Source organism: Xiphias gladius, chromosome 11 (assembly GCF_016859285.1).
Source record: "Xiphias gladius isolate SHS-SW01 ecotype Sanya breed wild chromosome 11, ASM1685928v1, whole genome shotgun sequence".
NCBI classification, from domain to species: domain Eukaryota; kingdom Metazoa; phylum Chordata; class Actinopteri; order Istiophoriformes; family Xiphiidae; genus Xiphias; species Xiphias gladius.
Genome location: NC_053410.1, coordinates 53,668 through 80,553, shown reverse-complemented (window position 1 = coordinate 80,553; position 26,886 = coordinate 53,668). Strand labels below are relative to the sequence as shown.

The 26,886-nt window shown below is 40.0% G+C and overlaps 2 protein-coding genes and 1 long non-coding RNA gene across 5 annotated transcripts in view; 2 read left to right on the top strand and 1 right to left on the bottom strand.

The window, feature by feature from the left end:
* Positions 1 to 1,800: 1,800 nt before the first annotated feature.
* On the top strand, positions 1,801 to 8,362 carry tspan14 (tetraspanin 14). The gene is made up of 9 exons (XM_040139101.1): positions 1,801 to 1,944; positions 2,456 to 2,536; positions 3,891 to 3,941; positions 4,108 to 4,254; positions 5,005 to 5,175; positions 5,638 to 5,763; positions 5,921 to 5,971; positions 6,077 to 6,190; positions 6,515 to 8,362. The coding sequence occupies exons 2-9, from the start codon at positions 2,456 to 2,458 to the stop codon at positions 6,578 to 6,580; spliced, it is 807 nt and encodes a 268-aa protein (XP_039995035.1). The 5' UTR covers positions 1,801 to 1,944; the 3' UTR covers positions 6,581 to 8,362.
* Positions 8,363 to 9,185: 823 nt separating this feature from the next.
* Positions 9,186 to 26,886, top strand: part of LOC120796353 (echinoderm microtubule-associated protein-like 4) — a 49,292-nt gene continuing 31,591 nt past the window's right edge. The window contains exons 1-8 of one of the 3 annotated variants that reach the window (XM_040139098.1): positions 9,187 to 9,761; positions 15,894 to 16,079; positions 16,463 to 16,583; positions 17,267 to 17,473; positions 19,389 to 19,529; positions 22,337 to 22,362; positions 22,677 to 22,712; positions 26,521 to 26,644. In XM_040139098.1, the coding sequence (XP_039995032.1) occupies positions 9,737 to 9,761; positions 15,894 to 16,079; positions 16,463 to 16,583; positions 17,267 to 17,473; positions 19,389 to 19,529; positions 22,337 to 22,362; positions 22,677 to 22,712; positions 26,521 to 26,644 (866 nt within the window). In that variant the 5' untranslated portion in view covers positions 9,187 to 9,736. The other 2 variants (XM_040139099.1, XM_040139100.1) reach the window with 2 other exon arrangements.
* LOC120796355 lies at positions 10,494 to 13,777 on the bottom strand. The gene is made up of 3 exons (XR_005708373.1): positions 13,672 to 13,777; positions 13,438 to 13,586; positions 10,494 to 11,253 (listed from the first exon to the last, which is right to left on the bottom strand). It is a non-coding gene; the product is annotated as an uncharacterized LOC120796355 (long non-coding RNA).

Sequence of the window (26,886 nt, the reverse complement as noted above, 5' to 3'; positions counted from 1 at the left end):
CTGATGCTTGACCTCTGGAGCAGACTTTCCCTCGGCCCTGCCCTCGTGGATGCCCTTTGGAGTGGACCTGCCTTCGTCCCTGCCTTCGTCCCCATCCTTGTGTCTCCATCATCCTGAGCAGACCTGCCTTTGTCACCGCCCCCCTGAGCAGTCCTTCCTTTGCCTCCGCCTCAGACTGTCTGGCAGGCCTCCGGGCTGTCCGCCAAAGGTCTCTGGCTCCGCCCCTGGTCTGCCCCTGGGCAGTCAGCCGGAGGTCTCCCTGTCTGCCTCTGTCCACTCCTCCTGCTGGTCCCCTGAGATACTCTACCCCATTCCTCTGGCCCCTCTGACTAAGTCGAAGTATTTCTTCCTGTGGTGAGGACTGATCCAATATTCTATCTGAGTCGGAGGATGTGACCGTGTCAAATGTGAACACACATTTCCTAAAGGTAATGTCTCAGATAGGCAAACATTTCACTCGGGTTGTCTCCAAAGAGTCAAACTGTGTTGGAAAAGTCTAAATATTTGTAAACATCCTGTCGCTATGTGTGTTTGTGTTGTTTTAACAAACTGCAGCTGATCATCAGAGTCTGACCTAGAATCCTGTTTCACCATCTCCATGGTGACAGAGAACATCAGGTCACCATCTCCATGGTAACAGCAGGATTCAGGCTGCAGAGACTAACAGAGAGTCCTTTAAAAAGTTCGCCAGAAAAGTTCTCAGTAATGCAAATTATATAAAATTAATATAAATGAATGTCCTCAAACTTCTCTCCGATAATTAATGTTTTTTTTTTTTAATGATTGATTGATTTAAAAATTGATTATTATTAATTCATTTCTGAATTGAGGTGATGAACGTCTCAGTGGGACATGTTTCTGTTGCCGGAAGCTGACCTGCTGGTTACCGAGACAACAGAAATAAACCATATGACCTGCTGTGACCTCAACAGTCTCTCATGAAGCTAATTAGGACAGACTGTCCTCGTCAAGAGCAGCAGAGTGACCTTATCGAGCTCCTCACAACGTTAACAGCTCAGTCATTAACTTGCAGGCAGCACAGAGCTGTGATTTGCGATCGTCCCAGTAACACAACAGACAGCCGATGACTAAATAACTGAGTGATGACAGATGGAGGTCTGTCCTTCAATCATTAATTCATTCATTCATCCTCTCTTCAGTCTGACGCTCATCTTCAGCTTTATCGTTGTTTTATTGAATCTGTTCTGCCTGTACCATGGTTTTATTTAATTTGGTTGTGTCGTCTCAGTCCAACTTAACCAGGCAATCGGAAGCTGAAGCTGCACCCCAGACATTTATTGCGAAAGGGTTGATCAACAAGGCCCAGATGATAACTGTTCTGATCTGGTTATAAACAATATAACCTCCCTCAGGTTGGGTTACACGGTCCTCAAAACAAAGAATTTAGACTCTTTTATTCCTGCAGCCACCCAAAGACTGAAGGACCTTTTATATCACCTGGACTCACCTTTATTTAGATCTTTATATCTGGTCTCTTTATTTATTTGGTATTTGGTCTATATTTCATCTCATCTTTCACAGGAGGGCTGTGGTGTTTCAAGTGTTTGTTTTTCTGCTGTGTTTATCTCTTATTGGCATATTAATTTATTTTATTCTTTTCTATTTGTTTCTTTTAAATGTCATCAGTGTGTTCCTCCTCACATCGACTGAGATCATACAAAGTAATGACATGTATTTAACCGCAATTCTGCAGTCCCTCGCCTCTCCAAAAGGTGGCGTTAACGTACCTTTAATTGGTGTGTCTACAACTGTAAATATTATAGAAAAAGAGGAGTCGATAACAACAGCAGCAGCAACAGCAGCAGCAGCAGCTTCTTCTTCCTCCTCTTCTTCTGCTGCTGTTGCTACTGGCCGTTTCAAACAGGGCGTCTTAGTTTGATTAAAGTATCGGAAACAGAAGCCTTTGGATTAAACTGATCTGAGGTAAGCTTGACCGGGTCGTTATGAACGTTACTCGGTTACAAAAAAATGCTCCAATTAAACACTCGATGTATTCACACGGTACTCTGTTAGCGTTAGCAGTAGCCGTTTCCTGTTAGCTTCCAACGAACTGAAACTTCACAAACTTCTCATCATTAACGTAAAATTAACGGTTAATAACGACGAGTATTGGTAGCTGGCAGTACCTTACAGACTGACCGGGGGGTCGGTGAATGTGTCGGTGAATGTGTCGGTAATTTATCAGAAAGAAAAAATTCCCTTTAAAAACCACTGATTAGCTTCAGTTAAACTAACAGCGGGTAGCAATGTTCAGTTAGCCCACAGGAGCTAACTGCTAACATTCAGTGTGTTAGTGATCTGCATATATACGTAGAATATGTAACAGTATATATGTAGAATATATAACAGGATATATATAGAATATACCGCACAACCATATATATTTGTAGAATATATAACAGTACGTATATAACAACAGTTTTTTGACTGACAGATGTATTACTATCGATATGCGAACACTGAGGTCAGCTGCTGCTACAAATACCTCATGTTCAGCTACAACATCATCTTCTGGGTGAGTCACCTCGTCACACATACATTCACCTGTTGATCACTTGTTCACCTTTGTCCATGTTTACCTTATCACATACATCTACGTGTTTATCTGTTGATGTCTTTATCTGTTGGTGTGTTTACCTGGGTGTTGGTTAAGAGGAATTGATGTTGTTACTTCCTGTGTGGTTAAACAGGAAGAGTCAGAGTTATTATGAAACATCCTGAGCCAAAGACTTTGTCAGAAACATTTTCCTCACGTTGATTCGGTTTTGACGTGGACTTACAAATACAGTCCACAATACGGTTGGGTAACATTTCAATTTTATAAATTCCAATTCTGCATATTGAGTCTAGGTTCCGATTCCAATAGTTTTTGCAGAGAAACAAAGAACAAATATTTCAAGAAAAAAAAATAGCCTACCTTTTATTCTTGGCATATTTAGGGTATAATCAGTAAACTGGCAATTGTGACAGTAAGTTTATTTTTCCTTGAAGGCAGGGTTGAATTTGGTATTTAGTGCCTTGGTCATCTCCCTGCACATTACACTCACATTATTATGCTACACCTATCATGGGGTAGGCCTCATTGTAGTTTACTGTAGACTATCATGTTAGTTATTATTATTAATGTTAGATATTGCTGTGAATAACCAGATATCATTGATGCATTTTGCATACTTAAACGGAGGGGACTTAACCATAGCAAAGGGATGTATCCCCTTCACCTTAAACTTTGTCATCACTTGGTGACATTCATCCACTTTCTCGTTCGTCATCTTCCCCTTCATGGCTAAAGTGAAAGGAGTTTCTGTAGTAGAGGTGGGTCTCTGGGGATTAATCAGAGGTGGAGGGGTGCTCTGAGTTCGCATCCAAGAAAAATATATGTTAGAAAACATAATTAATTTACGTTCAATATAATACGTGAGTGTCAGCTCATCTGTGTTTTGTACCTGAGTGTGAGACGTTGCTACTGTTAACATTAGCTGTTTGTGGGGTGTTATTGTGGCTGGGAGACTGCAACACAACTTTTTTTAGCGAAACTAAGCCATTTCGAGTGTTTGCTGAAGTCAGCCATGGTCCAAAGAGGTAAACAGAAATGTCTTTTCTCACATGTTTTGTTGACGTACTGCATAACAAATGATGTGACGTTAGATCCATGTTGCAGGTCCTTCCAGATAAGTACAATTTTTATGGACAGTAAAATGGTCACTGTAGTTAAACTCTGCAGTGAGCATTTTAGTGTGACTGAAATATCCAAAAGTTAGGAACTGATAAGCAGATTCGACATGCAGGTGTCTTATCAAATCCACGGCATAAATGCTGGTGTCTGATGAATCTGTCAAATTGCTAGTGTGTATTTGTTTGTGTTGAAGCTGGCTGGAGTTGCCTTCATTGCTGTCGGTTTCTGGGCCTGGAGTGAAAAGGTGAATTAACACACACAGTCAGAAATAATTATATTAACCATAAACTTAATAAAAACATTTTACATCATATTAATATCTGAGAGAATATCTAATATCTAGACTCGTTGTACTGGTCTGACTCTTGACTGGTTTATTGGTCTGACTGTCCTGTTCTGTTGTTTCACAGGGAGTCCTGTTGGACCTGACCAAGGTGACCCAGCTGCATGGTTTCGACCCAGTGTGGTTGGTCCTGTTGGTCGGTGGAGTCACCTTCATCCTGGGCTTCGCTGGCTGTGTGGGAGCTCTGAGAGAAAACATCTGTCTGCTCAAGTTTGTATGTTGAAAAACATCTGTCTGCTCAAGTTTGTATATCAAGTTTCTAGGTCAAAGCCTAGAATATGGCCGGACTGCCCTTTATCTGTTTGCTTCTCTTCTACTCTATGCTCACATATACACCAATATAATGAAGCTGAATTCCCAATAAATCTGTCCTCATTTACATGTTTCTCTGTTTCTGTCGTCAGACAACGGAACAAGTATGAAATAGTGACTGAAACGCGGCCCATTAAGACGACTTGTTAACCAGCAGTCACTTCCAAGCCATTTCCAAGCTGCTGCTCTGCTCTGCTAAAGTCCCGATATAGCTGCGATGTCCTCTGACAGAATCACCACACACATAAGTGGAAGACAACGGCTGTGTTGTGATTTCAGATATATTTACCTGTAAAATGATCACTCAGAGAGAAAGTTAGAAGCATATTCATGTCCGTGTCAGTTGCCATACGGTCAATTGAATGAGACACATAGAGAGGTTTTGCCTGCGGAGGGGCAAATTCTGGCGACTCTCTTCTACAGAAACGACCCCCTGATGACACAATAGAAACTGTTTGCGCCTATTCATTTCGAACGAGAGACTTAGTCATGTGGCATTCAGTCAGTCAGTCAGTCAAGGACATTAGCGTTTATAGGTCTGGCCCCACTGTTGCGGTCCAGCTGAAAACATCTTGCTGTACGTTTTCTTTGACATTTAAAACCATTTTTGGGTTTTTTTGTTTTTGTTTTTTTTGTTTGTTTTTTCGATCAGTTTTCAGGTGTGATTGGCTTCATCTTCTTCCTGGAGCTGACAGCGGCGGTGCTGGCGGTAGTTTTTCAGAGTCAGGTCAGAGAATGGATCAACAAGTTCTTCCTGGCAAACGTCAAAGCGTACAGAGATGACATTGATCTGCAGAACCTCATCGACTCTCTGCAGATGATGGTAAGTCATCACTTGTTACTAATTATATTCTCATTTCTAATTTTAATCACTTAAATATGTAACAAAATAGAAAACCATTGCCCTCAAATGTTTAGAGAAAAGTACAGGAAACTCAAAATGACTTTGTTCATGTTAAGTGAAGTACCTTGCTTCTTGCGGGTAGAAATATTTTTGTGTAAGTGACCACTGCTGTGGAGCTCAGGAACTTTTAGTTAAGTTTTAAGGATCTTGCTTGTTATTTGAAGTATTTTGTTTACTTACAAGTTCAGTATCTTGTTTGTCTAACTGAAACACTTCACTTCAGCTCAGGAACCTTTAATCGTTAGTATTTTGTTTCTGCTGGGTGAAGAATCTTGTTTCTGTACCAGAACTGCTGTTGTGGAGCTCAGGAACCTTTAGGATCTTGCTACTGATGGGCAAAGTATCATGTTTCCAGTTGACTGAGGTGTATTCTTTATACAGAACCTCTGCTGTGGAGCTGAGGGACCGGACGATTGGGATCTGAACATTTATTTCAGCTGTAACGGAACTCATCGGAGCAGAGAGAAGTGTGGAGTTCCTTTCTCCTGCTGCCGTACTGATCCTGCTGTGAGTTTATTCCTGACAAATACTGATCAACACATGTCAGTAGTCACCATGGTTACATAAAACTATACCAAGTCTGACTCTAACTCTGTTGATGTTCTGTTTATGTTTATGTTATGTTATCATTCCTCCTGATGTTCACAGTTTGTATTTATTTCAGGACTCAGTGGTGAACACTCAGTGTGGATACGACATGAGAAACAGACCAAAGGTGAGGTTCTAACAAGAACTTTTGATAATATAACAGTAAGCCTGAATGTTCTCAGAGGAACATATTCTCTAATGTTCTGTAACGTTTTGCAATGTTCCTGTGCAGAAGGAGTGGAGTGATTATATATATATTAAAGGGTGTATCGCAGCGTTGGAGGACTGGTTACCTGGAAATCTCTACACTGTGGCCATTGTCTTTATTGTCATCTCTCTGCTGCAGGTACAAATACTGTATACTCAACATCACAGTACTGCAACTGCATCCGTACTCATTGTGTACTACTACAACTTTGTACTGTCACTGCAACAGTACTGAGTGTCTTGAAGATGATACTGATCCTTTCAAAATGTTTTAAATTTAAATCTCTTTTAATTCAGACTTTTAATAGAAAAACGTTTACAAAAATAAAATGAGTGGTAACATTATTTTGAAAGAACTTCAGTGTAATTTTGCGTTATACAAATCAATAATTACTACCTGTGTACCTGTCCACCTGTTGACATGTCTACCTGTCTACCTGTCTGTCTCTCTCTCTGTGATCAGATGGTGGGCATCTACTTGGCCAGGACTCTGATCTCTGACATTGAGAAGGTCAAATTCAGCTACTGATGTCTACATCTTCAGGGCAGAGCTTACACCTGCAGGGGGCGAGGCTTTACACCAGGTGTTACTGGACCAAGTTTCTACAGTCAGACACGTGCCTTCTTCTTCTTCTTCTTCTTCTGTCACTCTGTTGTATCTTAACATTATCAGTTCAGTCTTGTGATGATGTTGTTGCTATCGCAACTGAAAACATGGTGATCTGGTTTTGTTTGTTTGTTTACATTGACTGAGAGATGTTCGGAGCCCCTGAAGTCCTGAAAGATTATTTTTTTCCCGTCTGAAAAATCCATCTAAAATCTTTGAGGACTTCTGACGTTCTGTTGATGTTATTTTTATATTTTGATTTTCTGTCAGTGAGCGCTTCATCATGTAAGTGATCTGTAGCTGATCAGCACCAGACTGCCTTAATTTTTCCTGCAATTTAAGAAGTTTCGCACTGCCACTCTTCATACTGCAATTTAGGCCTTTTTCTACTGTTTTGAATGTTTATTGAACCAGTGTGACCTTCGACCTGATTGGCTGTTTACAGTTCAGTCCTTACTGATGATTATGATGATGAAAAAGTGTCAGTGATTTTTAAAATGGGAACCTGTCTCTAGTTTCTCTAGTATCTCAGTTGAGGCGTAAACTGGGACATTGAGAGAAGGAGGAGTCAGTGATGTCATCCAGGTGTGATACAGCAGGGGAAGTCCCCCCCCCCCCCCGCTTTATGATCATAGCTTTGTGTTGTTTAGGAATGATGCAAACAGCTGATATGAATGTGTATAAACACATGCATAAAATTTTATGTGGACGCTGAATCTTTAGCCAATCAGAGCACTACACATGAAGATGGCCCACCTCCAACACTAAAACTTAGCATACTGCTAACGATTATTTTCATTATCAACTAATCTTCTGAATATTTCTGTTAATTGTGTAACTGTGACGGTGAAAGCTGTCCGTCTCAGTGTTTTAGAGCCCAGACTGATGTCTGCAAATGTTTTGTTTTGTCTTGACAAAAAATATTCACTTTACCATAATCAGCCACATATACAACAAAGAATGGCAACAAATTCTCATGTGAACCTGGACACATCAAGTGTTTGGTTGCTGACTAATTTTCCGTCAGATTAATTGATTGGTTGACTGACTGATTTTGCCATGTTTAGACCTACAACAAACAAACTGGAAATGTGGATTTGTCGAGCTCTCATTGGTTAACTGATAAAGGTTCATTCGGGCTGTCACTGAGTCCTAAATCCAGACTACAGACTCCCTGTACAAATGTAGTGCATAGTGTATGAGTACTGCATATAGTATCAGTATGTAGTACATAGTAGTACTGAACACTGGGAGTTAGACACCACAGAAGAAGAATCAGACTTCAAACAGTTTGAAGATAAACTCATCTCAAAACACAAATCATTAAAATCATGGACAGTTCCTGTAAAAGGCTTCAGGTCATGTGATCACATGTTGGATTAAATATGAAGATTGAGAACTTAATTGACACTGGATTCATGTTAACAAGCTTTGGTCAAATAGTGTTTTTTTAAGTTTTTTTATGAATAAAGATTTCAGGATGTTCAAGCTGATCACAACAAAACAGAAAATATTCTGAATTATTGTAAAATTTCAGCTTTAATTCTTTTATTGTTTTCTCTTTCTGATGATGAATTAATGAATTATACATTTCATTGCTTTTTAAAAAAAAACAGACTACTTTTATTCAGAAGGGATTCTGTTTTTTATAAAGGTGAATTTTTATCTTTTTATATTCAACAAAATAAAAAGAGTTTTGGTCTACGTTTGTTGTTTGATTCTTTTCAGAGCTTCAAAACTGGTGAAAGTTAAACAGTTTAAACTTTATTTTTTAATTTAAAAAGTTCAAATGTAAGTGCCTTTATTTAAAAAGTAGATCAGATCAGAGTGATCACAGTGATTATGCATGACATGAAAAGAAAAATATGTAAAAGAAGAATGAATTAGACATCATGAATGAAATGTAATGACAGAGTTTGGTCTGATTTATTGATTACAATCTAATTAATCAATTAAGATACACTTCATTGATCCGAGGCAGGTAAATGAACCTTTGACAGATTAACATCTTAATAATAAATAGGTTAAATCAAATCCCATAGTAAGTTTTTGCACATACTTTCTAATGATGTTTGTAATGGAGAATATTTCTGAAGGTTTTCTACCTTACGTATCTTATTCCTTTAGGCGGGAAACCTTCACAACTATACTTCTGATTTTTTCTTAAATATTTTATTTTTATTTTACTTGTTTATTTCCTGTCAGACAGTTCATGTAAACGTCGAATGCAGCTTCACAATTTTTTTTTCGGATTAAATGAATTTATTAACAATAAATCAGCTTAAATCATGTCTGTTTAAAATTTGCAATGAGTTGTTTTATTTTCTAGCTGCTTCAAAGACGTTATGCAACAAAAACCAGTGGTTACTTGACCTACCACTACATCTGATTATCGTTCAGCAGACATCCACCAATAATACAATAACAAATGTTGTGATTGGCTGTCAACACCCACAGAAGGTTATCAATAAACTGAATTTTCCCGCTCAACCTTTGTTAATGAAAGCCTAACTCAATCACTTCTTGCGTGTATGTATGCTTGTGTGTCCGCAGGGCGGCGCTGTTCAGCAGCATCTGAACCCACAGAAACAGAAACACTCCGCAGTGCAGCAGCAGCAGCTCAACTCTGAAACCTGACCTGCCTGCCACTCACCCCCTCTCTCTCTCTCTCTCTCTCTCGCTGTCTCTCTCTCCCTCTCTCTCCCTATCTGTGCACCCTCTTCCCCCTCTTCCTCCTCCCCCTCCTCCAGGGGAAGCGCGCGCTGCCAGATCAGGCGGAGTCGGAAACGCGCAGCAACGTTGGTCCGTCGTGTCTGCGGCTCCGCGGCTTCTCTCACCTCCCTCTAGGCTGTCGGATCCTCCGGGGAGCGACTTCTTCTTCCAGCCCGCAGGAAAACAGTGGATCTTCGGCCTCACGGACGGACGGACCCGGCGGGCAGCGCGGCGGGTAAAGACCCGGCTCGGCTCGGCTCGCCTTCTCCTCCCCCCGGTGCGGTGGAAAAACCCGGACGGAGGCCCGCAGTGTGCGCTCAGCCTCCCGCAGGCCTCCGGCCCGGACTCCCGCTTTTCTCCCGGAAAATGGACGGATTCACCGGCAGTTTAGGTGAGTCTCAGCCGACGCTCGCGCCCTCAACTTCACCTGGTCACCTGTCCGTGCAGCGGCTGGACGGTGAGAGTCGCACGCGCCTCTGGCGGCTTTACACGTGTCACTGCTGTATTTACCAGAAAGACTCTGCACCGCCCCTCCGGCGGCTGCTGGGCCACAAAAGCAAGTGCTCCTCCTGAAGCAGACTGCAGAGACCTGGACCCCCCCACCCCCCACCCCCCAGAGATAAAGACCCTAGATCTGACAGAGACCAGCAGGGATCAGTAGGGAGCTCAGTTAGAGTCAAAAACATGTTTAACACTTTTATTCTTTCTGAGATTCTGCAGGTCCCGGAACCACAGTTTGGAAACCTGTGTGTGTGTGTGTGTGTGTGTGTGTGTGTGTGTGTGTGTGTGTGTGTGTGAGTGAACTCTGATCTATAGAACAAAGAGTCAGGAAATTATTTATTTATTCATCCAGTCTGCTCACACCTTTGTGTGTGTGTGTGTGTGTGTGAGTGATTGAGTGTGTGAGTGTGTGAGTGAGTGAGGGAGTTTGTTTGTTTGTTTCTGTGTGTGTGTTTCAGGATGTAGTCTGCCGTATATAAATAGATGTCACAGTGAAACTGAATGAGATCAGACTGAAGAACAAGGAAACCAGCACCTGATGTAAAATCTGATCAATAATAAAATGATTAAACCAGTTGAACTTTTAAACTTTATAAAAGCATTTATGAGTCAATCAAACTTTATTTGTATATCACCTTTCATACAGATGATGGCAGGTCAGAGTGTGTTTCAGTTAACAGAGCAGCTGATAATAAAACTAAAACATTTAAATGTAGAAATAAAAATAATGAAACAAATCAAATAGATTAAAATTACATTTAAAACTGTACATAAAATAAAAGATAATAAATAAATTAGATAAAAGTTCGTGTGGCCACCTGCTGCAGATACATGTCACTGTTTAGAAAATATTAAGGAGTTTTGTACATTAATGAATTTATTTTTAAAGGATAATTACTCCTTTTTAAATTTATGAATTAACATTTTCCTTAATTTGCATTGTAATAGATTAAAAAGTACCATTATTTTACAAACGCAATAACTTTATATCATAATAGATTCCATTAATGTAGCCATTAGTAAACCTCCTTAAAAATCACATTAAAATACCATCATTACATCATTATTAATAGGTTTTAATGGTTGGTTTACAGAAATTACAATATTTTCCTGATATTTTTCAAATATTTAACAGATGCTGAGTTCATCTATCTGGATCACTATCAGGAGAGAGAACACTGGATTAGTTCTACTCTAATGTCTCAGTTGTAAATGATCAGAATCTGATGGAACTGGTACCAAGTTCAGACCACATCTCAGTCTCCAGCTGTAAGCATGTTTCAGTGCAGATCTGGTTTAATGAAGAGTCAAATCAGTGATTCTGGTGTCTGACTTTGTTGACAGCAGGATTGGAGGCAAGATGTTCGGTTACAGACATTTCTCTGTGGAGGACAAACATTAATGTTGTGTCAGATCAGAGACATGTTTGGATGGATGGTCTGGATGAGTTCAGGACCAATGACGTTCAATTTGTTGTTTCATGAAACACAGGATCGACGGGTGCATCTTTGGACAAGCATGAATCTGTTTTAAATGACCAGATCTGACATGTGTGATCTGGTCTGGGTTTCTATGATGTCTCTGGTCTAAACCTGGAATTGTTGTTAAAGAGATTCCAGTGATGTTTTTCTCCAAAATGTTTTTATCTGTTTATGTCGGAGGCTCGACCTTCTGATGTTTTAAGATGAACTTATTGTCCCTTTGGATAAAAAGGTCAATCAGTGAATCAGGCTATTGGTTTAGTCTTTGTTCTCTCCAACTTTTAAACTATCAGTAGTTGCTCCTTCGTTCACTCTTTGCTGCTGGTTAGCTTTCTGGTTTCTTTCACTGCCTTGCAGTAGGCAGTTTGTTGTTACTGAGCTGTATAACTGACCAAATCAGGTCATTAAGATGTGGTTTTGCCTGAGTTTGGTGAAGATTGTATTTGGGATGGGAATTGATAAGATTTTGTTGATACCAGTGCCAGTAATGATTTTGCTTATCTGTCTGATTTTTTTTAAATCAGTTTCTTTGACAATTCCTGATCAATTTTCTGCATTATGTTGTTATAACCTAGGATATTTACCCTTGATAACGGACGTGCTGCTTGGTTGGGAAGCAGTGGCACTCATGCAGAGTGTAGGACTCATGCAGTCCTGGAATTTAAGCCATGTTGCATAGAAAGATGTTTCAGCATATTGCTGGTGTTTCAACTCTTACTTGAAATGACCATTTTACAGACATTACACCCAGCACTGTCGTTATATTTCTTCATGAAATGAAGCCACACTTTGGACTGTTTTTTCCTCTGCGCCAAGACCCCTTCTTGTTGCAAATTTCAGCAGCGTAGACGCATGAGTTTGATGTCATTGTTTGCCATGCTCAACTGTCAGAAAAACATGCTGGCATTGATAAAAGGAGTTGATATGCTCGGAGGCATACGATTTGATGATTCTGATGATTTGGAACCGGTTCTAAACTGGAGCAGGTTCTCGATTTTCCCATCCCTAGATTCGATCAAATATGTTGGATAAAGAGTGAAAGTATGTTTTCTAAAATCTGAAAATATCTGAAAATGTTTTTCTAGAACCAGATCGATGCTGTCTAAACTTATCTGTTTGTGTTGATCCAGAGAAAAGAGTGTCAGGTTCAGGAATTATTAATACAAACTTGTGACTAGTCACATGATGGCACTGTGAGGAGGTGAAAATGATAAAGACCCTGGAGACTGATGTCATCAACATTTATAGTTTTACAGATATTAGAGGAGAAAGGCTGAGGTGAGCACATTTTCTATTGATCCTTATGGAAAAAAAAACCTTTTGGTTTTTAAAATTTTGTGTGAAAATCATGCATCAGGTTGTGACCTAAAATTCAGCCCGTTGAACACTGATCCGATGCATGTTTTCTTTCCTTTATTAAAGGTATATATAAAAGGTGCACAAACATCAGCACAGCAAAATGTACAGACAGATAACAAGACAAAGCAGTTACACAAAACAGTTATTAAGTTAGTGCACATTTAGAGCTACTGTATGTGGAACAAATACTTGTCATTATAAATGATGGTTTGCATGTGTAATATGTGCATGCATCACTGAGCGTGGCCAAAGGTATGTGTGGAAAACGGACATCTGGCTCTAAACCTTTTGGGGGTAATCTTCACAAAATTAAGAAGTTATTCCAGACGCTTGACTTTTTTGACATCTTTTTAGCATAGTTGTAATTTGTAAGACTGTCACGTGTCACTGTTCCAGTGTCAGTGCTGGTAACATTAGATGGGAGCTGTGACGCACAGAACTATCACTAAAAATAAATGTCCTTGTCTGAGAATAACTAATTAATGTTGATGCATAATGAATAATGCTGGATTACTTTTCTTATTTCACTGGCTATTTGGGATAATGCATATATAAATGACTTTAAATAAACAGCATTTGAATACTGATTTGGACTTTGATTACCATGGCAGCGGTCAAAGCTTTGAAGCTTCGAGGCATTCAGGTCAACCCTAATAAAAATAACTCTTTCTAAACTCAATTGGATGAAAGGAAAAAGATAAACATCAACAACACACAGGTACTTACAGGCGTTTACTCGTATTTCCAGGTATTCCTAGGGAACTAGCAGTCCTGACTCAGATTCCCTAAACCACAGCGAAACTATGTTAACTCTTCAGATCCTCACAGACATGACTGAACTTGCTGCTCGTTAGTAGAGGAGCAGAATCTCTGGTCTGAATTGGGAACAGATTTACATAGTAACATTAAACTTCAGAGAGGTGAACACTGTTTATAAATACTGCATGTAGATCTGTTTACCTGTGTCCAGGTGAGTCAGTCATGAAACCACATTAAAACACACTAACTAGTGAAGTTACCAACTCTCCTCCTCCTACTGAAACCCAGTGTTACAACCAAAGTGTTTCTACCTGATCTGAACTTCCACACTCAAGGTTCCTGTGTCTGGCTCTCAGACATCACAGCCACCTCCCTGACTGATTGGTCAGCTGTGTGGAGGTTAAAAAGTAGGCTGGGTTTGAACTTCGCTCTCAACTCTTTGCTTCTGGCACTTCACTTTTTGTGTGAACAGCTGAGTTCGACATTGAATGTCTTCAGGAGAGCTTCTCCCATGATCAGACATGGGAGAAGCTCTCTTCTCCATATGTAACCCCCCCACCACCCCCAAAGACAGCTGCTCTGACCACCTCCTGCAGTGTGGACATTCAGATAACGTAGAAACATTCTGGAGTAGAGATGAGGTGGACAACACGTCGTACGAACTGATTCTGTTGGAGTGTAACTCGACTCTCAGTTTCCAGATGGACGAACAGACAGACTGCTGACACACTAACCTACAGGCACACACGCAGGAAGAATGAAGAATGTGTTGGATTGTTTCCTGGACCAGAAACTCTGGAGGCTTGTATGTATCTTTGTGAGGACCAGTTTCAGTTTTAAACCATTTTAGTGAGAACATTTAAGCACTGTGGGGACATTTTGGCCGGTCCTCATTGAGTCAAAGTACTTTGTGAAGGTTCAGGTTAGAAATGGCGCTGGAGGCCTAGAAATGCATTATGACAATGAGGGTCCTCACAAGTACAGAAAAACAAATGTGTGTTTGAGTAAAAAATGTGGACTTCCCTCCCAGTTATTGTTGGAGTCAGCTGAACTGAATTACAGAGCCCACTATCTGTGTGTGTGTGTGTGTGTGTGTGTGTGTGTGTGTGTGTGTGTGTTGTAGTAAAGCAGACATGCATACACATGCAGCGTCTGCATGTCTGAACATTTAGTTTTTCTCTGCTGTTTTTGCACTACTGACATATCAAACAATCAGAAAGATCAGTTAATTATTTTCTAAAAATCTATAACGTCTGTGACAATTAGCAGGAATATTACGAATTAATTTGATTCATTTAAATGTTTTGGAGGTGTTTCTGTTTCAATCGATCCAGCTTGTTTCAATTGCTGAGTAACTGTTTGCATGTATTTGTGCTAAAGACCCGAAAACGTGATCCAAACCATATTTATGCTTCAAGTCTATTTTCTTTTGTGTTATGAGCATAACTACAGTGATTGTGTGCTGGGCTCCTAGTGCTGCCAGAACACAGGTGACCTACACTCTGTAGTGTACATGAACGTATCCTACGTAGACACTGTGTAAAATGTTTCCATGGTGAAAACAAAGTTATTATAACATAAAAAGTTCACTGTCAATTAGATAGTGACATGGATGACAGTTGGTAGATGTCCTGTAAACTGTGATGTGATTAGTAACACTGTATGAACCACCTATCTTAGTCTGGTTTGACTATGCTTAGTAATGCCAGCTTTACAGATCATTTATTATCCTTGTTCAACTGTTTCATACATGAAATCCAAAAATACATGAAGTAGGTTGTGTGTGTATGTGTGTTGTAAAGGGGTGGAGCTTAGAGCTCAGGAATGTGGGAAACAGCTGTGAAATATGACACATATACTAGTGTGTAACCCCCCTACCCTCCTACTCCTGCCTAATACAAGCACACAGACACCTGAACACTGAAACACCTCCCTCACTAATGTGCTGCTGTGTTTCTGGCGTTCAGTTGATGTGAGCTATTCTGCGTGAAGGGGTAATGAATCTGACCAAACATTTTTACCTTTGATCAAGTTAGCACAATGTTAGTATGATATCATCCTGTTTGTCTACAGGGATGCTGCAGATGTTACATGTAAAGTTAATGTGGACTCAAGATTAGTGTTAAAGTGGAATGATTGGAGTATAAACAGTATATTAACATCTGGTGTTTCTGTCTCACTGTAGATCACAATATATTGAGATCCAGTGTTTGTGTCTCACTGTAGACGGCAGTATATTTAGATCCACTGCCCCTTCTTTGTAGATGACATTTTCCGACCAGGTTCCTCTTTTTCTTTGTAAATGACAATATATTCAGATCCACCGTTTCTGTCTCACTGTAGTTGGCAACCTATTCAGATCCAGTGTCTCTGTATCTGTTAATGACAGTATATTCAGATCCAGTGTTTCTGTCTCACTGTAGATGACAGTATGTCTGGAGCGAGTGTCTCAGATGTCAATGATCGTCTCTCTGCTCTGGAGCTTCGTGTTCAGCAGCAGGAAGATGAGTTGACGGTTATGAAAGCTGCTCTTGCTGATGTCCTTCGTCGTCTTGCTGCCTCCGAGGACACCGCTGCCTCCGCGACCAAAAAACAGCAAGGAGGAAAAGGTAACATTTCCTTTTCAAAATCTCTTGTCTGTTGTGCCTGATAAAACACGATGTTACGTTGCTCGGCCCAGAAGTTCACGTTTACCAGTCACTGATGGACAGGTCTGATTGATTGTGATGGGTTTAGTAAAATATCCATGGTCCAATAATGGGACTGTTTGGTTGCTGGCTGATGACTATAAACTACAGAACAGTTTAATATCTGAGTTTGACTGTTGTTATATATAGCAACCACTGAATCCCTGATCGTATTTACAGTTTATATGTCAGGCTTTAACTAGTCTGGTTTGGTTTCATAATGGTTATGGTCACTCTTTAACTGGTCGGGTTCAGTCTTTTACTGGTTATAGTCAATGTTAACAGCAGTGTGCTTCCTCCTGCAGGTGGTGCTGCACTGCGTGAAGCCTACTCGATGTCCTGTATCGCTAACGGAGGAACATCTGGACGAAAAAGAGACTCCACTTCCGTCACCAGGAAGGAGACAGTATCGTCCGCCGCCAAGAGGTATACACACTCAAAATCACTAACTTCCATTGGTAGGTGGACAAACATGATTTTCTTGTAAGTGGGTCACAGGTCATTTTAACAGTTGTTGCAGTTTTTTTTTTGCTGTTTTGAAGTCTCCTGTATTTAAATCTTTATCTCTGTTCCCATTCTTAATGTTTGGTTAACTGTAACTGATTTTCCTTCTCAGCGACATGATTTCAGCAGACCAAAATAGATCTGATTAATCTGATTGATATCTGCTATTTTTTTGACTCAGTTTTTTTGAGAACATGTGCCCAATGCTCTCACCTGTCCAGTTGAAACCGAGATGGAATACAATGAAGGAAAGTAGAATGCAGTAGATTTAGTCAGCAGCCTGGGATTAATTTTGTAGTAAACTAAAAATAATTAAGCAGCAGCTGTACCGGCTAGCTCTCAATCACTGGCATTATTAAGTAATCACAGTAGAATCAGTAGAGTGACATTAGTAATTTCTAATCTCTCACAGTCCTGGTTTTGTCCGCAGTGGAGGAGACAGGAAGGAGGATGTCAGCAGCCAGCAGTCTCAGATGGATTTTGGTGGTTTGAATCATTGCAGTAAACACAGTAGACTCAGTATATGTAGAGTAGAACCAGTAAAAAGAGTAGAATCAGTAGAGTAAGTAGTTTGTAGTATCTCATGGTCCTGGTTTTGTCCACAGTGGAGCAGACAGGAAAAAAGAGGGCAGCAGCCAGCGGTCTCAGATGGAGGAGATCCAGGAGCGTGAGGAAACTCCTCACCCAAAGGACCTGTCCTCCTCTCCCTCCTCCCCCCACCATCCCCAGACCCCTCAGACTCCTCAGACACCCCAGCCACAGAGACCAGCCCAGTCCACCGACAGCAGTAAAGGCCACCCCCCTCCAAAAAGGTTCCACTTTGTGATTTGTCAGCTGCATCTGACCCTATAGTTCCTGCTGATGCTGCTTTGACATCACTCTCTGTGGTTACTAACCCCGCCCCCCAGGACCCACAGTCCTCCTCTAGTCCACCCACATATGGGTCACCTGACCAGCAGGTACATGTGCACCTGATCCAGCTGATGAAGTGTGGGAAGAACAGGGACAGAGGGAAAACAAGCAGGACTGTGGCTCCTCAGGAGCAGGTCTGATACCTCTTTTCCACCAAGGCCGTTTGAGGGCCAGTTTGGAGCCAGTATCTAATCTCAAACCAGTTTTTTGTGTTTCGACAGCCAAAGAACCGCACTTGTTTCATTTCAGCTCAGTGTGAGAATCTCTATTGAGTTTTGCTGTCATTTTTAGTTGCATATCCCTCCTCTCCTCTGCTTATTGTTTCACTGTGTGTGTCTTAGCCCTTCCCCACACATAGAGTGGAGCAGACCAGAGGAGAGACAGGTTTATAACTCATTACGTTAATTGCAATAACAGCTGACAGACGTCGACCCCAAATGTCTGAAAGTCAGGCCAAAATATCAGCGTTTTTTTAAATGCACACAATGGCAACAGTGGCAAGGGCGCTAGTTTAGCTAGTCATGGCCAGAGCAGCCAGATTGGCGCTAGCGTTGCTGGGAAAGCGGAGACGTATACAGACGTATGGCCTGATATGGCTCTATGGTGGCTCTGTAGCCTGTGCAAAAACAAACCGGTTCTTAGAAGGTTTGCAAGTTGAACCAACTCCGAACCAGCACTAGCACCAGCCTCGAACTAGCACTAGGTTTGCATTGGTGGAAAAGGGGTATGAGTGACTTCCTGGAGTCCTCTGAGGTCTCCTGGAGATTCCTGACTTTGTTGTTAGATAGCTCTTGCTGGGCTGTTTTATCAAAACTACTAACCTGTTCTCTTCCCAGCTTCACCTCAGGACCTCCTCTTCCAGCAGACCTCCTCTAGTTTAACTCCTCCTCCTCTTCTTCCTCTTCCTCTGCTCTAACTGGGCTTTGCTGAGGCCTCCTGGAGATTATTGAACCCTCAGGAACTTCTGTGAGATCTTTGAGGATCTAGGAAATCCAGGAGCCTCACTAGACCTCCTGGGGATCCTGGTGCTTCCTCGAGATCCTGGATCCTCCTGACTTCTCTTTACTCTTTGCTGGTAGAAAGATCAGGCTGGACTGTGTCTGTTTTATCAAAACTACTAACCTGTTCTCCGAAACTTTACTGGAGGACTTCCTCCTCCTGCTGCTCCTCTTCTTACTCCACCTCCTTCTTCCTCACAGCAAGCCTCCTGCAGCTTGGGCTTGGAGTGTCTGACATGTCCCATCTCACTAACCTCCTGGTTTGTGTGTTAAACGTCTTCCTGCTGAGCTTTGTTTCTCTGGAGTCACAGACTTAATCAGTTCAGTGAACTTAATAATGACTGAAATTTTAATCAGTTAAATCTGATCTTAACTTTCTGTAGAACACATTAAAGTAAAAAAAATGTCATGCTTGACATAAATAAATTACATTATCTGTTACACTCCTCATCCCCTGTCCACTGAGTCTGATGTTGCATAATTAAAACAACACAGAAGCATATAATAGAAAATATGCGAAACAATAAAATGTGGAATATGATTCTGTTGACACAAAGCAGACATAAAAAGCTACACATAAAATGCATCAATACACCAAGATTATTAAATACATTGAAAACATAAATGTGACAGTGAAAACAAAGCGACAGTAAAAGACATCCAGTCGCCCTCTGGAGCTTTGAAATTATTCTCTGTTTATTAGTTGGGAATCATCATCATCATTATCCTGCTGCTACAGCATTAAAATGATAATGTGTGTCTCTGTGTTTCTGTGTATATATTTGTGTATGTGTATAATCTGTCTATGTTTGTTCAGGGGACCCAGTGTGAAGCGATCCTCAGGCATGGAGCGTTCTCAAAGTAGCACCTGGGAGAGTTCAGAGGAAAACAGGAACAAACTAGTGAAAGCTGCGTCCACCTCCAAACTGCTGGCAAAAGTGGTCAAGAACGCTGAGAGGTATAAATACACACATATGCATACACATACGGTTGGGTACATAAGTATTTGGACAGTGACACAGTTTTCATAATATTTGCCTCTGTGCACCACCACAGTGGATTTGAAACAAAGCCATCAAAATGTGATTGAAGTGTAGACTTTCAGCTTTAATTCAAGGGGTTTAACAAAAATATCATATAACTGTTTAAGAATTACAGTCATTTTCATACATAGTCCCTCATTTTCAGAGGCTCAAAAGTAATTGGACAATTTACTGACGAGCAGTTTCATGGCCAGATGTGGTGTTTTTCAAACAGATAAAAGATCTGGAGTTTATTCCAAACGTTGAATTTGTTCGTGGGAACTCTCAATATTTGGTCCAAAGAGGTGATGCAAATGAAGGAGGCCATCATTAGGCTGAAAAAACAAAACAAACCTTTCAGACAGATGGTAGGAACTTTAGGAGTGACCAAATCAACAATTTGGTGCATCCTTAAAATTAAGGAATGCTCTGGTGAGCTCAGCAACACCAAAAGACCTGGAAGACCACGAAAGAGAACTAAAGTGGATGATCGCAGAATTCTTTCCTTGGTGGGGAAAAAAAACCCTTCGCAACATCTATCTCAAAACTTAAGGCAGAAAGACTTACAAACAATTAGCAACTGAAGGTATTTGCTCTGTATGTAAAAAATACAGCCCCTCTCATTCATTTCAATCGGGGAAGTGCTCTAGGCATTGGCCAACCACGTAAATTTAAGTGTGTATTCAAGCTTCCTCCTGGATCACATTTCACTTTCTCACCAGTACATAAAACAACACACCTCCACCATCGCAACCCCCAGTGTTGTTTTAACGCAGGACAAAAGTCCGTCTGAATGTGGCCTAAAAGAATTTATTAATCCTGAGCGTCATGATCTCCTTCGTGACTTTATTTTTAGCAAAGGTATTGTTTCATGTCTTATTCCTGAATTGCATTACTATATATATATATATCTATATCTATATCTATATATATATATATATATATATATATATATATAGATATAGATAGATATATATAGATATAGATAGATATATATAGATATAGATAGATATATATATATATATATATATATATAGATATAGATAGATAGATAGATATGTTTTTATGTACATTTATTAGTTAGAGCATTCTTTTCAAAATAAATCCAGTACCGTCAGTGAACCAGTGAAGTGAAATATCCAAAGGAAAACACCAACCAATGCATGCAAAGCAGAATTGGGCCATTACCCATTAATTAACAACATTAAAAAAAACCTACTCAAATTCAGGTTACATCTCTAATTGAGCCCCGAAGACACAGAGATTTCAGACACTACAAACCCAAGCACTGAACCCCCAAAAGAGTCCCTTCTGTCAGCTGGTCCTAAGACTTACTGATCAAGTAACATCAAATACTGTTCAACCTCAGACCAGAACTGCTTTCCAAACTCTAATCAGAGTAAACCAAATTATTAAATTGACAAAAGATGCCTAACATTGGTCAAATCAAACCAAACTTCAAAACAAACTTTATGGCTATCTGGCCCGAAACTATGAACATAAACTGGCAGAGTATCTCTTTACTGTCAGAGACACAGTGCAGAGACAGATCCTGACCAAATACAGACTCAGTGACCACAGTGTAACCATAGAGACAGGACGACACAACAAGTCCTGCTACCAACAGAGCAAAGAGTCTGTGGTAACTGCACGACAGGTGAGGTAGAGACAGAGATGTACTTCATAATATTATCAAAGTGGAATACTCTAAGAATTTTGATCTGCTAATCCCAAACTTCACAGAGCTGATGACGGTGAAAAGCATCAGATTCTATTAGGAGAGAGACATCAGCAGACTTAGCTGCACAATATGTGACTGCATGTCCCAAACTGAGGGACAAATAACAACATCACTGAATGTGACAAATAATTATCTTGACATAGCCTATTATACATATGGAACACACACAAAACACATTTACTGTTTTACTGTCAGTTTTCTTTTAATTTTATCTATTTGTTTGATTTATTTTATTTAATGAATTGTATTCTCTTTTTTTCATCTTATTATTGAATTAAATGATCTTTGACGCTTTGGCAGTATTGTTCACCTGACATTCATGCCAATAAAGCACACTGAATTGAGCTGAAAAAATGAATGAATGGCAGTCAGTCTGCATGTGTTTTTTTTTTAAGACATTATAAATTCATACAAACAACATGCTGTGTTTATATTTTAAAACATTCTAAAGAAGTCCAGAAATATAAGACCGACTCAGATAAATTCCATAATCAAATCATAATTCAACAATGAATCACAGACAAACATTTACTATATAATATAGGAGAAATCAGTGTAAACTCTAGTTAAATAATACACTTTTTCCTCCAGACTTTTAAGACAGCTCTAACAAACACATTAAAATGAAATGACAAGTTTTTGAGTCATTTGGAGGGGGGGGGGGATTCTGATTCATCGTTAATTGTACAGAACAAAAGAAATTATTGACCCACTTTCCACAAATCACAGCTCACAGTCTGTTTATCTCCCTAAGGTTTATTGATCATCAAACCCTCTGATAAATATTCACCCTCACTCAGTATTTTAACACTTGGAGCTGCTGCACAAATATGAAGTTCAGCTGGAAAACAGTCCACAAGTGTGCTTCTGCCATTAACACAGAGCCCTTAGTAAAACTTCAGAATAACTTCAATATAATGAATAAAAGTTCACTTGATGTTTTATTCCGAAACACAAATGCACAGTGAGATGTTTGTTTTCTTCTTATCTGTCTCTTTTCAGACACAAAGATGTGGTGGTCAGTCAAGGTAAACACACATTCATCTTCATTATGGTGGGACCATAGTCGTCATCATCAAGTTTTACAGCCAATAGGAAGCCAGAGCTGTCACCAACAACAACACTGCCTCTAAGACATTCAAAACATTCATATTTATTGGTTCCTAAAGTTGAGTTTGACTCTTGTGTACTGAGTCTCAGAAGCAGTGTTTTTGTTATTTGTTGTTGTTATTTTTGTAGTTATTGTTGGTTGTTATTGTTATTTTTGTTTGTGCTCATGTTTGTGTTGTTGATGTTTGTGTTGTTGTTGTTGTTGAGTGACAATGTCTTTGTCCCAAACCAGCCAAAATGTCGACCAGGGAGAAAAACAGCCAAGCTGGTAAGTCCTGATGAGTCATCAGAGCAACTAGCAGGCTAACAACAATCTAAAAGGCTAACATGCTAACAGCAGCTGAATGACCACTTCCTATTTCTGCTCTGAACCAATCACATCTCTTTCTCTCTGCTTTATATCGTCAGCTTCGCTCACCCTCCTGCTCTCTCTCCTCTTCAGACCGTTCAGGTGAAGTCACACCTGTCTATGGCTCCGCCCAATGACATCATTTACCTCCATATACGGTGCATTCAGAAAGTATTCAGACCCCTACACCTTCCTCACATTTTCTTATGTTGCATCCTTATGCTAAAATCGTTTAAATTAATTTTCAGTCTACACTCAATACCGCATTATGACGAAGCTAACCAGAATTTTAGAAATTTTTGCAAATTTATTAAAAAGGATAAACTGAAATATCACATTGACATAAGTATTCAGACCCTTTACTCAGTACTTAGTTGAAGCACCTTTGACAGCGATTACAGCCTCGAGTCTTCTTGAGTATGACGCGACAAGCTTTGTACACCAGTATTGGGGGATTTTCTGCCATTTTATGCAGATCCTCTCATGCTCTGTCAGGTTGGATGGGGGCCATCAGTGGACAGTCATTTTCAGGTCAAGTCAGGGCTCTGGCTGGGCCACTCAAAGACATTCTCAGAGGTGTCCCTAAGCCACTTCTGCATTGTCTCGGCTGTGTGCTCATTGTGCTGTTGGAAAGTGAACCTTCAGCCCATTCTGAGGTCCTCAGCGCTCTGGACCAGTTTACCATTAAGGATATCTCTCTACTGTGCTCCATTCCGCTTTCTTTCAAACCTGACCGATCTCCCTGTCCCTGCAGCTGAAAAACACAGCTTGATGCTGCCACCACCATGCTATACCGTTGGGATGGTACTGGGCGGTGCCTGGTTTCCTGCAGACATGACCCTTAGAACTGAGGCCTAACAGTTCAATCTTGGTTTCATCAGACCAGAGAATCTTGTTTCTCGCAGTTTGTTCATCTGGAAGTGTCTCCCATCTCCACACAGGATCTCTGGAGCTCAGCCAGAGTGACCATTGGATTCTCGATCACCTCTCTTACCCATATACCACAAGTGGACTCCAATCATAGTGTATAAACATCTCAAAGATGATTAAGAAAAATGGGAGGCACTTGAGCTAAATTTGTTTCGTAAGTGTCAAAACAAAGGGTCTGAATACTTATGTCAGTGTGATGTTTTAGTTTTTTTCCTTTTTAATAAATTTGCAAAATTTCTAATTCTGTTTTTGCTTGTCATTATGGGGTCTTGACTGCAGATTATTGAGGGAAAAAATGAACGATTAAATAAAAATAAATAAACGATTTCAGCATGAGGCTCCAACAAAACAAATGAGGAAAAAAAGTGAAAGGGTCTGAATACTTTAAAAATGCACTATAAGGTTGATCAGGTGCTTTTATTAACCTGCTTGATGAGACAGATTATTAAAGTAATAATCACTGATACAAAGAGAAACCCCGTCCATCACCTCAATGTAAAAGACACGATTGGACACGGATTTCACTTCAACATTGATTGACAGGTTTTTTTAAGGTCAAATAAATTGTTTTTTATAACAGCAGTGATTCTGTGGAGGTATATGACGACACAGCACGTGCTTCACTTGCATGGCATCAACACTGCCTTACCTGTCCCTCGCTTGTCCCTCACTTGTCCCTCACCTGTCTCCCAGCTGTCACTCACCTGTCTGTCTGACTGGTGTTCGATTGTGGTGTTTTATTGAATCAGCAGGTCACGGTCTGTTTCAGTTGATCAGAAGCTGTTTGATGATCTGCAGACAGACTGAGACCTTTAATCTTCTTTCATTCATTCATTCAACCTTTATTTTAACTTGGAAATACATTGAGGTAGATACCTCATTTACAATATAGCTAATCAAAAGATAAACAAAAGATCCTAGGAACCAAGAAACATAAATGAGAAACTTAGATAGCATGGTTATAAAAAGCAAAACTAATAAAAAGCCAAATTTAGCAGAATAATAAAACCTTAAGAATAAATAAAGCAGTCAAAATTTAAAGCAAATGAATCAACTTAAGCAAGATCATTTGGAAATGAAGAAATAGGATAAATAAAATTTTTAAAATAACCTGAGGATAAAAATTAGGTAACCTTTATCTTGTTCTGCATGTTATTCCAGGTTGCAAGTGCACAGTAACAAAAACTGGATTTTCAAAGCTCTGAAAAAACAAACAGTACCTGCAACGTAATCCAATCCTCTGAGTGTGTTCGATAAGGGCCCCCATTAAAAGAAAGCAACAAAGTAATGGACGGGGATAAAAAACCAGTAAGGGCCTTGTAAATAAATAAAACCCAGTGTGTATCAAACCTTACAGAGAGAGAGAGGGCCACCCGACCTAGCATACAGCTCACAATTATGAGTATTATAATTATCACCGGGAATAAATCTTGGTGCAGCGTGATAAACAGCATCTAAGGGCTTCAGGATCACAGCTGAATTATGCATATATAAAATGTCAGTATAATTCAAGACTGATAGGAAATTTGCCTCAGTTAGTGTCCTCCTACAATGCAGGGGAAAACATGTCCCTATAGATGAAACCATTTTTTTTCCTTAATGTGCTCACCAGTTTAGTCACATGAGATTTGAATGTTACCTTCTCATAAATTCATATTTCAAGATTTCAAGATACTTGAACACTGTGACTCTTTCAATATTAATACCATTCTTAGTAGAGATGAGATCGTCGTAATCAATATTTTTTGGCTCGGTGCAACTGACCAGTTTTGGTCGTGCTCCCAGTTGGGGCCATGGGTCACTGACTAGGACAGGAGCAGCGTTAGATCCTGATGTAGTGGTATCCAAGGCCGGTAAGGAGGCAAAAGAGTTAGCCATAGCATTAGCTGTAGCTGACATGGAATTGAGCCGGCCCTCATCGTCTCTGATCTGCTGCAAAGTTATCCTGGCATCCAGCTTGGTAATTTTCTCAAACAGAGGGGTATAGTTTTGCAGCCAGTTGGGGAGCAGAGTTGAGACATGAGTTTTCAGAGTGGAAGCATGTTAGCTCTTGGCTAAAAACAAAGCACACCAGCCCCTGTTGAAGGACAAACTTCCCATCTCTGATCTGCGAAATCAGCATAGTTAGAATTACACTTGAAATAAAGCTAAAACAGAACAAAACAGAATTTAAGACAATGCAAAAAATAAAAATAAGGCAAGACAGCCAGCCCAGGCTAAAAGCTAAGCGGAAAAACATTTTAACATTGCTCTAACACTGTGCTCTAACTCTGAAGAAGTGCTCTGAATCTTTTACTGATTTTTCAAGGCAAGTAAACACACTAAGGAGAACAAAAGAACAACCCTGTTACCTGTTCTAACAGGTTTCTTTAATCTGATTGGATGAAACCAACACAGTTCACCTGTAAGAGAGAACATGATTAGAGCTAGACTAATAAATAAATTATTGTCTGATTTGATCTCCTCAGAGGAATATCAGTGTATCTTTGATCTGATCGGTAAATATTAAAGAAATGTTTGAGGCCATTTAGAAAGATCCTGATCAAACCTGCTGGTCAATGTTGTGTGTTGTGAGCTTTTGAGTGAAGTTCAGCTCAGGTAAAGGTTGGTATGTTCAGATCCTGATCTGAGTCTTTTATTGATTATCTGTAACCAAATCCAATCCAATATTTGTATTGTGACAAAACCACCACAAAGAGACTCAAAACAAATACAAAACAACTTGCTTTGATCTTTTTTTTTTCATAATTTCCCCTACACTATATCTTTCTCTCTTTTTGTCTTTCTGCTGTTTCAGAGGGGAATCACATCAAGATGTTCATGCGTGGTCGACCGATCACCATGTTCATCCCTTCCGATGTTGAGAACTACGAGGATGTTCGCACAGAACTTCCTTCAGAAAGACTAAAGCTGGAATGGGTGTATCCTTCACTCTGCATAAAGGGGACACTGATGGGACGCAGTTACTTTCAATACTAGTTGTAATAATAGTAATAAATTGTTTTATTCAACAATTGGTTGAGGCAGACGGCCGCCCACCATGAGTCGGATTCTATTCATGTTTCTACCTGTTAAAAGGGAAATCCTTGCCGCTGTTGACACGTGCTTGCTCATGGGTGAATATTGGATCTCTGTAAATATAACTATAAAGAGTACGGTCTAG